This window comes from Dromiciops gliroides, chromosome 1, assembly GCF_019393635.1.
Source record: "Dromiciops gliroides isolate mDroGli1 chromosome 1, mDroGli1.pri, whole genome shotgun sequence".
Taxonomy (NCBI): domain Eukaryota; kingdom Metazoa; phylum Chordata; class Mammalia; order Microbiotheria; family Microbiotheriidae; genus Dromiciops; species Dromiciops gliroides.
This window is the reverse complement of record NC_057861.1, coordinates 77,181,862-77,193,961: the sequence shown is the minus strand read 5'-3', so window position 1 is coordinate 77,193,961 and position 12,100 is coordinate 77,181,862. Positions and strand designations below refer to the sequence as shown.

At 42.2% G+C, this 12,100-nt stretch overlaps 1 protein-coding gene across 5 annotated transcripts in view; it reads right to left on the bottom strand.

The window, feature by feature from the left end:
• The window catches only part of ADCK5 (aarF domain containing kinase 5), a 45,416-nt gene extending 33,922 nt beyond the window's left edge, over positions 1 to 11,494 (bottom strand). For 2 of the 5 annotated variants that reach the window (XM_044002452.1, XM_044002461.1), the window contains exon 1: positions 11,360 to 11,494. In XM_044002452.1, coding sequence (XP_043858387.1) covers positions 11,360 to 11,371 — 12 coding nt within the window. In that variant the 5' untranslated portion in view covers positions 11,372 to 11,494. Of the gene's footprint in view, positions 1 to 10,654; positions 10,796 to 11,359 lie in introns of all 5 variants that reach the window. The other 3 variants (XM_044002471.1, XM_044002490.1, XM_044002499.1) reach the window with 3 other exon arrangements.
• Positions 11,495 to 12,100: the final 606 nt, after the last annotated feature.

Here is a 12,100-nt window from a genome sequence, read left to right as displayed (position 1 = left end):
GTCTTTTTCTATTCCAGTGTGAAAGCAGTATAGAAAATCCTAGGCATCAGGAGACTTAGATCTGAATGCTGGCTCCAAGCCTTAAAAGTGCAATCATAGACATGAAATTTCTTTGATCCCCACTTTCCTCATCTGTAAAATGAGGAAAATAATTTCTGCACTATTTACCTCTCAAGGCAATTGGTAAAATTCCATAATGCTGGGGCAGTGAGGTGGCGCAGTGGATAAAGCATCAGCCCAAGATTCAGGAGTACCTGAGTTCAAATCTGACCTCAGACACTTGACACTTACTAGCTGTGTGATCCTGGGCAAGTCACTTAATCCTCATTGCCCCACAAAAAAACCCCAAAACTCCATAATGCTGAAAGTTTCATAGCAATGTGATCTGTGGCTAAGGGATTATATTTGTATAACTGATTTAATAATAAAACAATAGCTCACATTTCCATAACATATAAAGATTCATTAAAACGTTCTCAAACCACCCTAGAATTGAGCTAGTGCAAGGCAGCGGATGGCAGAGTAGCTTAGAACACTAGGCCTAGAGTCAGAATGATTTGAATTCAAATCCAGGCTCAGACACTTACTATGTGACCTTGGGCAAATCCCTTAACCTCTGTTTGCCTCAGTTTCCTCAACTGCAAAATTTGTTATGAGAATCAAATGAATTAATGTTTGCTAAAAGCACTTAGTACAGGGCCTAGCACACAGTAGTAAGTACTATGTAAATGCTTATTCCTTTCTTCTAGTACAAGGATCATAATTACCATTTAAAAGAGGAGGAAAAAAGACTAAGGGGTAAGGGCTGAGCCATAGCATGGCCATGGGCCTGGCCTCAAGTATGTGTGCATGTGTCTTAGTTAAGTTTACTGTCATCTATCTGTCTACACACAAGAAAGACATGATATTCCATGCCAGTAGAATGTAATTCAGCAATACGAGTCAATCTTGCTGCCTGTGGTGGTTGTAGGAGAGGTGAGCCAAAAAGGAACAGAGATGACTGCCAATCAATTAATCGATCAATCCACAAACATTTAAATGCCGACTACATGCCAGGCACCAGGCTAAGTGCTGGGGATCCAAAAAGAGGCAAAAGACAGGAGCTTTTAATCTAATGGGAGAGACAACATGCAAACAAATATATACAAAGCAAGCTTTATATAGGATAAATAGGAAGTAATTAACAGAGGAAGGCACTGGAATGAAAAGGGTTTGGCAAAGGCATCCTGCAAGAAAACTATACTTTTTTTTGGGCAGGACAATGAGGGTTAAGTGACTTGCCCAAGGTCACCCAGCTAGTAAGTGTCAAGTGTCTGAGGCCAGATTTGAACTCAGGTCCTCCTGAATTCAGGTCCAGTGCCTTATCCACTGCGCCACCTAGCTGCCCCTCAAAAACTATACTTTTTAAATGAAATAAATCTAACTTCTGACAGCTTACATTAGATCAGAAAGGCCTGATTAAATCAACAAACCCTGATTAAACACTTACTTGCAACTCAGGCACAGTGTTAAGTACTGCCTGACTTCAAGGGGTTCAAATTTTATTGTTGCCTTTTTTGGGGGGGGGCAATGAGGGTTAAGTGACTTTCCCAGGGTCACACAGCTAGTGTCAAGTGTCTGAGGCTGGATTTGAACTCAGGTACTCCTGAGTCCAAGGCCAGTGCTTTATCCACTGTGCCACCTAGCGGGGTTCAAATTTTAAACAACTGTAAAGATATATACAGTAAATTTGGAAGGCAATCTTGGAGGGAAGGTACTAGTCTAGAGAAGGGTATGTGAGGAGGAGTCAGAAAAGGCCTCTTATAGAAGCTGGAATTTGAGCTGAGCCCTGATGGAAGCTAGGGAAGCTGGGAGGCAAAGGTGAGGAATGTAGTGGAGGCATGGAAAAGAGCCACTGAAAAGGCCCAGAAGAGAGGGATGGAGTGGTGTGCACAAGGGACAGCAAGAGTACCCATGGAGCTGCATCATGGAGTATGAAGACAGGAATCAAGTACAAAAAGATGGAAAAATAAGACAGGGCCAAGTTGTGAAAGACTGTAAATGCCAAAGAGAGGCCTTTTAGCCACCAGAGTTTATGGAGTAGAGAAGTAAGTGGTGTGGTCAGACCTGCTGAGCTTTAGGAAACTCATGCTGGCAGGTCAGTAGAGGATAGACTGAGGAAAGGGCAACTAACCAGCAGGCAGGTATAAGGGGATGAGGGCCTAAAACCATGGTGGTGGGGTGCTAGTGGCAATAAGGGAACGTACACAAGAAATGTTTTGAAGGTGGACATGACAAGACTTGAAAACAGATTGGAGGGGGCAGTTAGGTGGTGCAGTAGATAGAGTACTGGTCCATTCAGGAGACCAGAGTTCAAATCTGGCCTCAGACACTTGATACTTACTAGCTGTGTGACCCTGGGCAAGTCACTTAACCCCAATTGCCTCACCAAAAAAAAAAAGAAGAAGAAAAAGAAAACAGACTGATATGTAGGGTAAAAGTGAGGAGTTAAGAATGACACTAGGTTGCAAGCCACTGATTAAGAAAATGTGTTGTGGTATATGATTGTAATGGAATACTATTGTGCTATAAGAAATGATGAGTAGGGATGCTCTCAGAAAAACCTTGGCAGACTTATATGAACTGATGCAAAGTAAAGTGAACAGCACCAGAATATTGTATACAGTAACAGCAATAGTGTATGATCAACAACTGTGAAGGAACGGATAGAGTCTGAATGCAGATCAGTGTATTTTTGTTTTGTTTTGTTTTTTGCAGGGCAATGAGGGTTAAGTGACTTGCCCAGGGTCACACAGCTAGTTAAGTGTCTGAGGCTGGATTTGAACTCAGGTCCTCCTGAATCCAAGGCCAGTGCTTTATCCAATGCGCCACCTAGCTGCCCCTCAAAGTGTATTTTTTTGTTTGTTTGTTTGTTTTTTTTTAGTGAGGCAATTGGGGTTAAGTGACTTGCCCAGGGTCGCACAGCCAGTAAATGTTAAGTGTCTGAGGCTGGATTTGAACCCAGGTACTCCTGACTCCAGGGCCGGTGCTCTATCCACTGTGCCACCTAGCTGCCCCTCAAAGTGTATTTTTAAAGACTCTTTCTTCTTCTTTTTGATCTGGTTTTTTTTTGCAACATGCTAATATGCAAATATGCTTTGCATGACTTCAAATGTATAATCTATATAAAATTGCTTGCCTTCTCAAGGAGGGAAGAAAGGAGAGGGGGAGAATTTGGAACCCCAAAATTTTTTTAAAAGAATGTCAAAAATTGTTTTTACATGTAATTGAGAAAAATTTTTTTTAAAAGAGAAAGGGGGAGAATGCTTGTATCCTTGACAATAATAGGAAAGTTGGGAAGAGGGGAGGCATTGGGGGGTGAAAGATGCATTGTTTTAGACATATTGTTTAAGATGCTTATGAGACACCTAGTTTGACATAACCAAAAGATAGTTCTGTGAATTCACACTAACAAGTAGCAAATTCTAGCAGCATTTGCCCAGAAGCACTGACCGTATCCATTTAGTAGCTCAGCTCCCTACAATACCAGTACAGGTAAGCCCTCCTTATAATACCAGCACAGGCTGATTCACTTCAGAGGCATAACCTGGGTCCACATGACCAAGCACATGCTTGATGTTTGGATTTTTCCTGCTGGAAGCTTCTGGGGCTCAATGCAGAATCACAGAATCTCATAACTGGAACATAAGGGGCCTCAGAATTTATCTAGTCCAACTGGAATCTGGACTGGAATCTAATATCTCATCACAACAGAGAAAGAGGCAAAAAACAATGACTTATTTACAAGGCAGAAAAAATGAGTAGGAAAGATAGAGACTGGAATTTCATCAGTATATGGAACTTCTACACGAGTCAACTCCCTTCACCAATATTGGCTGGCACTCTCTTTGCAATTTAGTCTTAGTTTTTTTAGTTTTTTATGGCAAGAGTACTACTAAGAGGCTAAGTGAGGTGCCCAGGTTACACAACCAGGACATGTCGGGTAGGACTTGAACTCAGGTCTTTCTGGCTCAGAGGCTGGCTTTCAAGCCAGTACATTATGCTAGGTCTAATTTCTCTAATCCTCAATTTTCTCATGAGTAAAATGAGAAAAATACTATGTGTAGGACCTACCTCCCAGGGATACAGGAAAGCACTTTGTAAAGCTTAAAGTTTTATAGAATGTGAGGGAATGAATAGTAGGGGGACAAATATTCAATCCCAAATGATTCATACTACCTGAAAATGCTTTAAGTCATCACAACATAGCTTTGTACCCACAGACTTCATTGCTGAAAGTATATTGATCTGGGGGGCAATTAAGTGTCTGAGACCGGATTTGAACTCAGGTCCTCCTGAATCCAGGGCCAGTGCTCTACCCACTGTGCCACCTAGCTGCCCCAGATGTCATGACTTTAGATAAATTGGATTTAAGCAAGAGAGGGCTATGTAAGGTCACCAACTTCACTGTCTCCTCTGGGGCCACCTGGGTCTAGTGGCAAGACATAGGTCAGGACGACTGGTGATGGCCCCAGATGTTTAAGGCAATTGGAGTTAAATGACTTGCCCAGGGTCACACAGCTAGTAAATGTTTGAAGTTACATTTGAACTCAGGTCCTTACAACTTCAAGAGTAGTGCTGTATCCACTGAAGTGTCACTTGGTAAAGGTTAAATTATGTTCCATGGATCATAAGCTATAGAACTGCAAGGAACCTTAGAAATCATCTAATCAAACTTCTTTACAGATAAGGAAAGTGAGACTTAGTGAGGTAAGATTTTGTTTAACGTCACACTGGTAGTAGAGAGAAGGCTGGATTTGTAGTCAGAAAGACAGGTTTAAGTCTTACTTCTGAAACTTATCAGCTATGTGATCATGGGCAAGTTACTTACCTGCTCTGAGAGTTTCAGTTTCCTCATAAATAAAATGAGGAGGTCACCTAAAGGAAATACTCCCTAGAAATGTGAGGCTTAATGAGCTAACAGAGTAGGAATTTGCAATCAATCCCCAGAGCGCCAGACAGATGCCAATCATTATTATTAAACAGCAGGTGTTGGATTTCTACCCAGATCCTGACTCCAAATTCAGTGTTTTTTTTACCACTCCATACTGTCTCAGAATGTTTTATGAATAGAAATATTGAATACATGTTTTCTAAAATCACAATTACAGAATTTGAGTTGGAAGGAACCTCATTAGCCAACAAATACAACCCATATGCAAAAGGAATCCCCACTATAATAAACACACAATACATTTTAGAAATGAAGAAACCGAGGTAAAAAAAGGAAAAGGTGCTTGAAGTCACACAGCTAAGTTGTTTCCATTCAAAGTTGTTTTTTAAAAACCTGAGCACTTAAAGGAGGCAAGGTACAGTTATAGGAAAATTTGCCTCCATAGAACACCTCCTTCTCTAATGTTATTGTTTGTCCTTTGTTTTTGAAGACAAGTTTTGACTCATTTTTGGACTGAATTCAAGTGAGGCAAAGTTGCACAAAGTCTTCTCTTTCTTCCAGTCATCGCAGTCCAGTGGCAAGACAAAAGTGAAGACAACTGACCTCAAGGAGCTTTAGGTCTATCAAGGGAGATAACAAGTATAGATATGTCTATGTGTGCATGTGTATATGCTCTCTAGATAATCTACATATGTACACTATATATACACATACACTTTTTTGCATTTAGTATTTTATTTTCCCCCAATTACATATAAAAGCAATTTTTAACATCCATTTAAAAAACTTTTTGAGTTCCAAATTCTCTCCCTTCCCCTCTCCCCTCTTTGAAAAGGCAAGAAATTCAATACAGGTTACACAACACATACACATTTTTATCTCTTGACAGACATAAAAGCTCCTTGAGGATAGGGATGATTTCATTTTTTGGTCTTTATGGTTTTGTTTTGGTTTTGGTTTTTTTGGTGAGGCAATTGGGGTTAAGTGACTTGCCCAGGGTCACACAGCTAGCAAGTGTCAAGTGTCTGAGGCTGGATTTGAACTCAGGTCCTCCTGAATCCAGGGCCAGTGCTCTATCCACTGCGCCACCTAGCTGCCCCTCATTTTTTGGTCTTTATAAATGTGAGCTCCTATTACCCCAAAAACTTAGCAAACTCCTGGCACATGGTAGATATTTAATAAATAACTATTGACTGATTTCTCTCCACCCCAATCTCTGTCCTTTTATCTGTGAATTTCAATGTACAACTTGATGACCCCTCAAACACCTGGCCTCCAAGTTCATCACCTCAGTTCCCAGGACCCCTATGTCACACCTCAGCTTCTTACAGGGATGTTCCAAATTAGATTTCACCATCACCTATGACTGTGCCACCTCCATGATCTTGAGACCTACAAATCTCTTCTCTAATCATAATAAACTGTTCATCATCTTTCAGCTGTCTTATCTATCCTAAATCTATTCTTTATTCTCACCACCAACTTGGAAGTAGGTCTCCAATGGGGTGCAAAGCATCTGTCCTTGGCACTATGTTGTTAACAGTTTTATCAGTGACTTAATAGATGGCATACCTATCCAATTTGCAGACAACGAAAAGGTGGAAAGTATAGCTAACACTGGATTATAAAGTCATGACTGAAAAATATCTTGATAGGTTATAACAGTGGTTAAATCTAATAGGATGAAAGTTAATAAGGATTAAATATAGAGTCTTACAATTGGATTATAAAAAAATCAACTTCAACAAATCGAGAACCCCTAGATTGATAGCAGCAGTTGATCTGAAAATATCTGGGGAGTTTTAGTGCACTACAAGGCTCAATGAATCAACAATATGATATGGCAGTCCCCAAAATCCCAATAAAATATTAGGCTGTATTTTGAGAGGCAGAATGTCCAACTATGCTAGTTGACATTATACTCTATCCTGAGCAAGCCTATGTGCATATTTTAGAAAGGATACTGACAAGCTGAAGGATTTCCAGAAGACAAGTTGATACCATGTGAGGGTCAGTCACATCATCAGTTCTCAAATGTTTTGGCCTCAGAACCCCTTCATGCAGTTATAAATTATTGAAGATCTCCCAAAGAACTTTTGTGGGTTATAGCTGCAGATATTTACCATATTAGAAATTAAAATGTCTTAGTATTATTATGAAAATAGTTTTGACCTCAAGGATCCTCTGCAAGGGTCTCAGGACCCGAAGGGATACTCTGAGAACCACTGAATGGAACTAAGGCTATTTAATCTAGATATTTGAAGGGCTGTCACCTGATAAGGGGATTAGACTTATTCTCCTTGCCCAAAGAACAGAACTAGAGCAGTGGGCAGAAGTTGTACAGAGGTACATTTAGGCTTGCTAGAGGAAATACTTCCTAACACTAGATCTATCCAAGAACATATCCAACTGTCAAGAGGTAATGGATATTGCCTCATTGGCAACCTTCAAGAAAAGGATGTGTGACCTCTTTGAGGGTATCTTGTAAAAGAGATTCTTTGTCGAATATGGGTTGGACCAGAGAGCTTCTGAGGTCCATTCCAACTCTGAAATTTGGTGACCTTATGTCCCTCCATCCATTCTTATTTTCCTGTCCATCACCCCTGCTGACTTCGTTTTCTTCTCTTTATAGTCGATCTCCAGCCACTCCTACATTTAAAAAAACTGTTTCCTGGACACAGATTGCATCTTGACCGAAGAGCCACGGTCAGACGGTTGTGTGCAACTGGTCACAAAGGATTCCAGATAAAAGAGTGAAAGACAGTGTACCGAACACATGTACACTTCTAGGAAGCCAGCTCAAAGTACACTCACTCATTCAACAAATAAAGTGTCATCTTTATATGCATTTTTATACCAGATACTTTCCATGTCTTCTATTATATAAAAAGTCATCTTGGGCAGCTAGGTGGCACTCACCGGCCCTGGATTCAGGAGGATCTGAGTTCAAATCCGGCCTCAGATACTTTACACACTTACTAGCTGTGTGACCCTGGGCAAGTCACTTAACCCCATTGCCTTACCAAAAAAAAAAAGTCATCTTGGCATGGACGGAAGATTTAGAACCTGAGATTTAGAATCTGAGAGCTAGAACAGGGTCTTAGAAATCACCTTGTCACAGAAACTTAGAATCCCAGAGCTTAAAGGGACCATCTATTCCAATGAGAATCTCTTCAGTGACTGTTTTTAGACCTGCAGTGAGAGATAGCTCACTACCATATTTATGAGGCAGCCTAATTTATTTTGGTACAGGGTACTTTCCTCATATGGAGCTGACAAAATCTGTCCACCCTGCCCCCTTCATTTTCTAGAATAGAAAACTGAACCCCAAAAGAAGCTGATTTTCCCAAAGTCACACAGCTAATTACTATCAGAAGAGGAATTGAGATATTTAGCTTCCTCAAGTATGTCAAGGACTCTTACTTAATGTTAACTACTCATTACTAACAATATCAAGGCCAGTTGAATTAGACATTGTTGATAAAAGGCAATGTTGTATAGTAGGAAGAGTCCTGGACCAGAGAAATCAGGACACCTGGCTCTGGTCTAGGCTGACACTAAACTGCTGTGTTACCTTGGGCAAGTCTTTTCCCCTCTCTTGGTATGTTTCCTTTTCCAGAAAAGGAGGGTACTAAAGCAAGTAATCTCTAAACATCTTTCTGTCTACAGCACTTTCCCCCCCCCCTTTTTAGGGCAATGAGGGTTAAGTGACTTGCCCAGGGTCACACAACTAGTAAGTGCCAAGTGTCTGAGGTCCTCCTGAATCCAGGGCCTGTGCTTTATCCACTGTGCCACCTAGCTGTCCCAGCACTTTATTTTAAATTCAATGTTTTAAGTACCAGTTGCCACCAACAGTATGTGCCACACTAAGGCTTTTGAGCTTACTGTATGTTGTATGTGGTGGTAAATCATAGCATTCCTACAAAAAAGAAAAACTTGTAAAAATGAGAAAATGAGCCAGGAATAGCAGCTGCTTCTTGGCTGGGTCCAAGAAACCATGTTTCAAAAATGTCTCTACAGAGGAGCTATTAATCCTGGGAAAATCCAAAATATTATTATAACAATATACCTATAAGATTAAAAGCTGGGGCAGCTAGATGGTGCAGTGGATAGAGCACCGGCCCTGGATTCAGAAGGACCTGAGTTCAAATCCGGCCTCATACACTTAACAATTACTAGCTGTGTGACCCTGGGCAAGTCACTTAACCCCAATTGCCTCACCAAAAAAAAAAAAAAAAGATTAAAGGGGGAAAGAAAACTCCAAGCTGAAGAAAAAGGTGTGATAAACTCAGAACTATAAAACTTCTGAGTCAGAAGGGACCTCTGTGACCATCCAATCCTAGTCATACATAAAAACGAATTCCTTCTTCAATATCTTGACAAGTTATCATTAGCCCTTGCTTGGAAATGCTTCCAGTGAGGCATCCACTTCCTCCTGAAGTTGTCCATTATAGTCTTGCATCACAGTAAAAAGAATGAGAGCATTGTTAGGAATAGGGCAGTGGATAGAGTGCTGGGCCTAGAGTCAGGAAGACTCCTCCTCCTGAATTCAAATCCAGCCTCAGACACTTACCAGTCGTCTGATCCTGGTCAAGTCATTTAACCTTGTTTGCCTCAGTTTCCTTATCTATAAAATAAGCTGGAGAAGAAAACAGCAAACTACTTTTGCTAAGAAAACCCCAAAAAGGGTAACAAAGAGTCAGACACAAATGAAAAAATGACCAAAGAACAACATTGTTAGGCAATGTTTCCTTAAATCAAGCCTAAATTTGCTTCTCTATTAACTCTTTTTCTCTCTCTCTATTAACTTTTTTTTTTTGGTGGGGCAATGAGGGTTAAGTGACTTGCCCAGGGTCACATAATAAGTGTCAAGCGTCCAAGCCAGATTTGAACTCAGGTCCTCCTGAATCCAGGGCCAGTGCTTTATCCACTGCGCCACCTAGCTCCCCCCTCTCGATTAACTTCTAACCATTGCTACTATTTATGAGACCAAGCAGGATAAATCTAATCCCTTTTCTATGTGACAGCTCTTCAAATACTTTAAGATATCACCAGAATTACTTATGGCATGATCTCAAGGCCTTTTCACTACACTGGCTGCTCTCCTTTGGACACTTGGCAGCTTCTCACTGTCTTTTGTCAAATGTGACACCCAGAACAAAACACAATACTCAAAGATGAAGTCTGGTCACAGCAAAATTGCCTCTTACTGCACTCTAAAAATCAAGTTATTTTACCTATCATAGCACACTCCTCCCAGGATCTCCTAAGAGCTAAATGATTTAAGGACACTGGGAAATCAGGAAACAAAGAGCCTCCCCTTTTTATGGGGGTTTAGGGAAACAAAGGGATACAGAATCTTGAAAACATTAAAGATTCAGAGACAGGGTCCCTTAAACTAGTCACTACAGTTGTCTAAACTTTAACTTCTTCAATAGTTTGGAAGGTTTGTTTGTTTTTGATCTGCTACTGTTCATTTATATTGGGGACTCCAGGTATGAACATTCCTTGTACCATGGAGACAACTCTTAGAGAGTTGTCTGGTACACTGAGAGTTTAACACTTAGCTACTAAGTGTCTAAGCAATATTCAAACCTAGGTCTTCTTAACTTCCAGCCTGGCCCTCTACCCACTACTTTCATATTCTGGGCTGTACCATGGAGATAATAACCAGATAAAGACAGATGAAACATATAAAGTACAATAAACATAATAACCTACTACAGCTCCAAAAAGACAGAGCAGTGACTGCAGAAGGTTGATAGGAGGGGCTCCTCCCAGATGAATAACAGGGAAGGAGAGTAGGGGTGGGAAGAGGTCAGAAGCTCTGCTACCATGTTAACAGTCCAAAGAAGACGTGATCTGTGGAGGGGGAGGAGGGAGGGATAGTCAGGGGGCGATCAGGCAGGTGCAGGGACCAGGTCATCTCTCAACACGGTGAAGGTTCCTGACAATCTCTTAGTAGGAGTGGGGGATAAGATATATCTGGAGTTTGGTGTGGGTAAAGTCTCTCCCAGGGAAATATATGCCCCCTCCCCTCTCTAGGGGTGCAGAGGGGTTTAACGTGGAGGAAGGAAAATCGGGGTCTCTGAGGTAGAAACGTCTGGGAGTCTAGGGATATATCTGGGGTCTCTGGGTAGGAGATATCAAGAGGCCGGAGAGAGATATATATTGGGGTTTATGGGGGGAGATGTCTGGTATCTCTGGGGGGAGGTGTTTGGAGGTCTGATGGGGGGGGATGTCTCTCGGTCGAGGAGAATTTGTGGGGAAGGGGACGTGTCAGGGTAAGGAGATACCTCGGGGTCTCTGGGGGGAGATATCTCGGGTCCGTGGGCAGAGGTCTATGGGGAAGGAGCCGGCCCTAGGCCAGACTGGACAGGGGTCTCCGGGCCCCGACGCCGGGGCTGGGGTTGGGGATCTCCTCACCGTGCGCGACATCCCAGCAGTGCCACGGCCACCGCTCCCGACTCCGGCTCACGCCACCACTAGGACCAGGACCGGCAGTCCCTGCGCCGCCCCAACACGCGCGCACGCGCCCTCCTCCACACGGCAGCGCGCACCAGCCTGCCTCGCGGCCCCGCCCTCCCCAGGAGGAAAAGCTAGAATCCGGCGTGCTGGCGCACGGCGCTCCTCCACCCACTGTCTATCCTCTGATTGGTCCACCCTCAGTGCGTTGCACTCAGCGCCTTTCCTTCGATTGGCTAGAAAAGGAGGGGTTAGGGGATCAAAGTCAAAGGATATAGGTCAAAGGATAGGGCGAGGCTAGGTGCTCATCCTAAAGTGGGCCGATGGGGAGGTTGTGAGTTAAGGAGCCGCCTTATTTTGAGCTATGATTGTGCCAAATGTAAGGTCCAAAAGTCTTTATTGCAGAACTCATTCTTCGTGAGAAATTAATCCTGCGTCCTCCTCCTCCCCCGCCCTCGAACCTCACGGTTCCTCACTTCCAGTCGATAAATCGACAAGCATTTATTAGGTCCATGCTTTGTGACAGGTACTGTGCGCTGGGGATGTAAGTACAAAGAATGAGATCATCTCTACTCCTAAGGAGCTTACATTCTATTGCAAATTCATATCGAAATATATTCAGCGTCAATATAAAATTAGTACAAATATACATTTGCACAAATAGGCATATATAAATATATGTATCTATGATATTGAATCCAA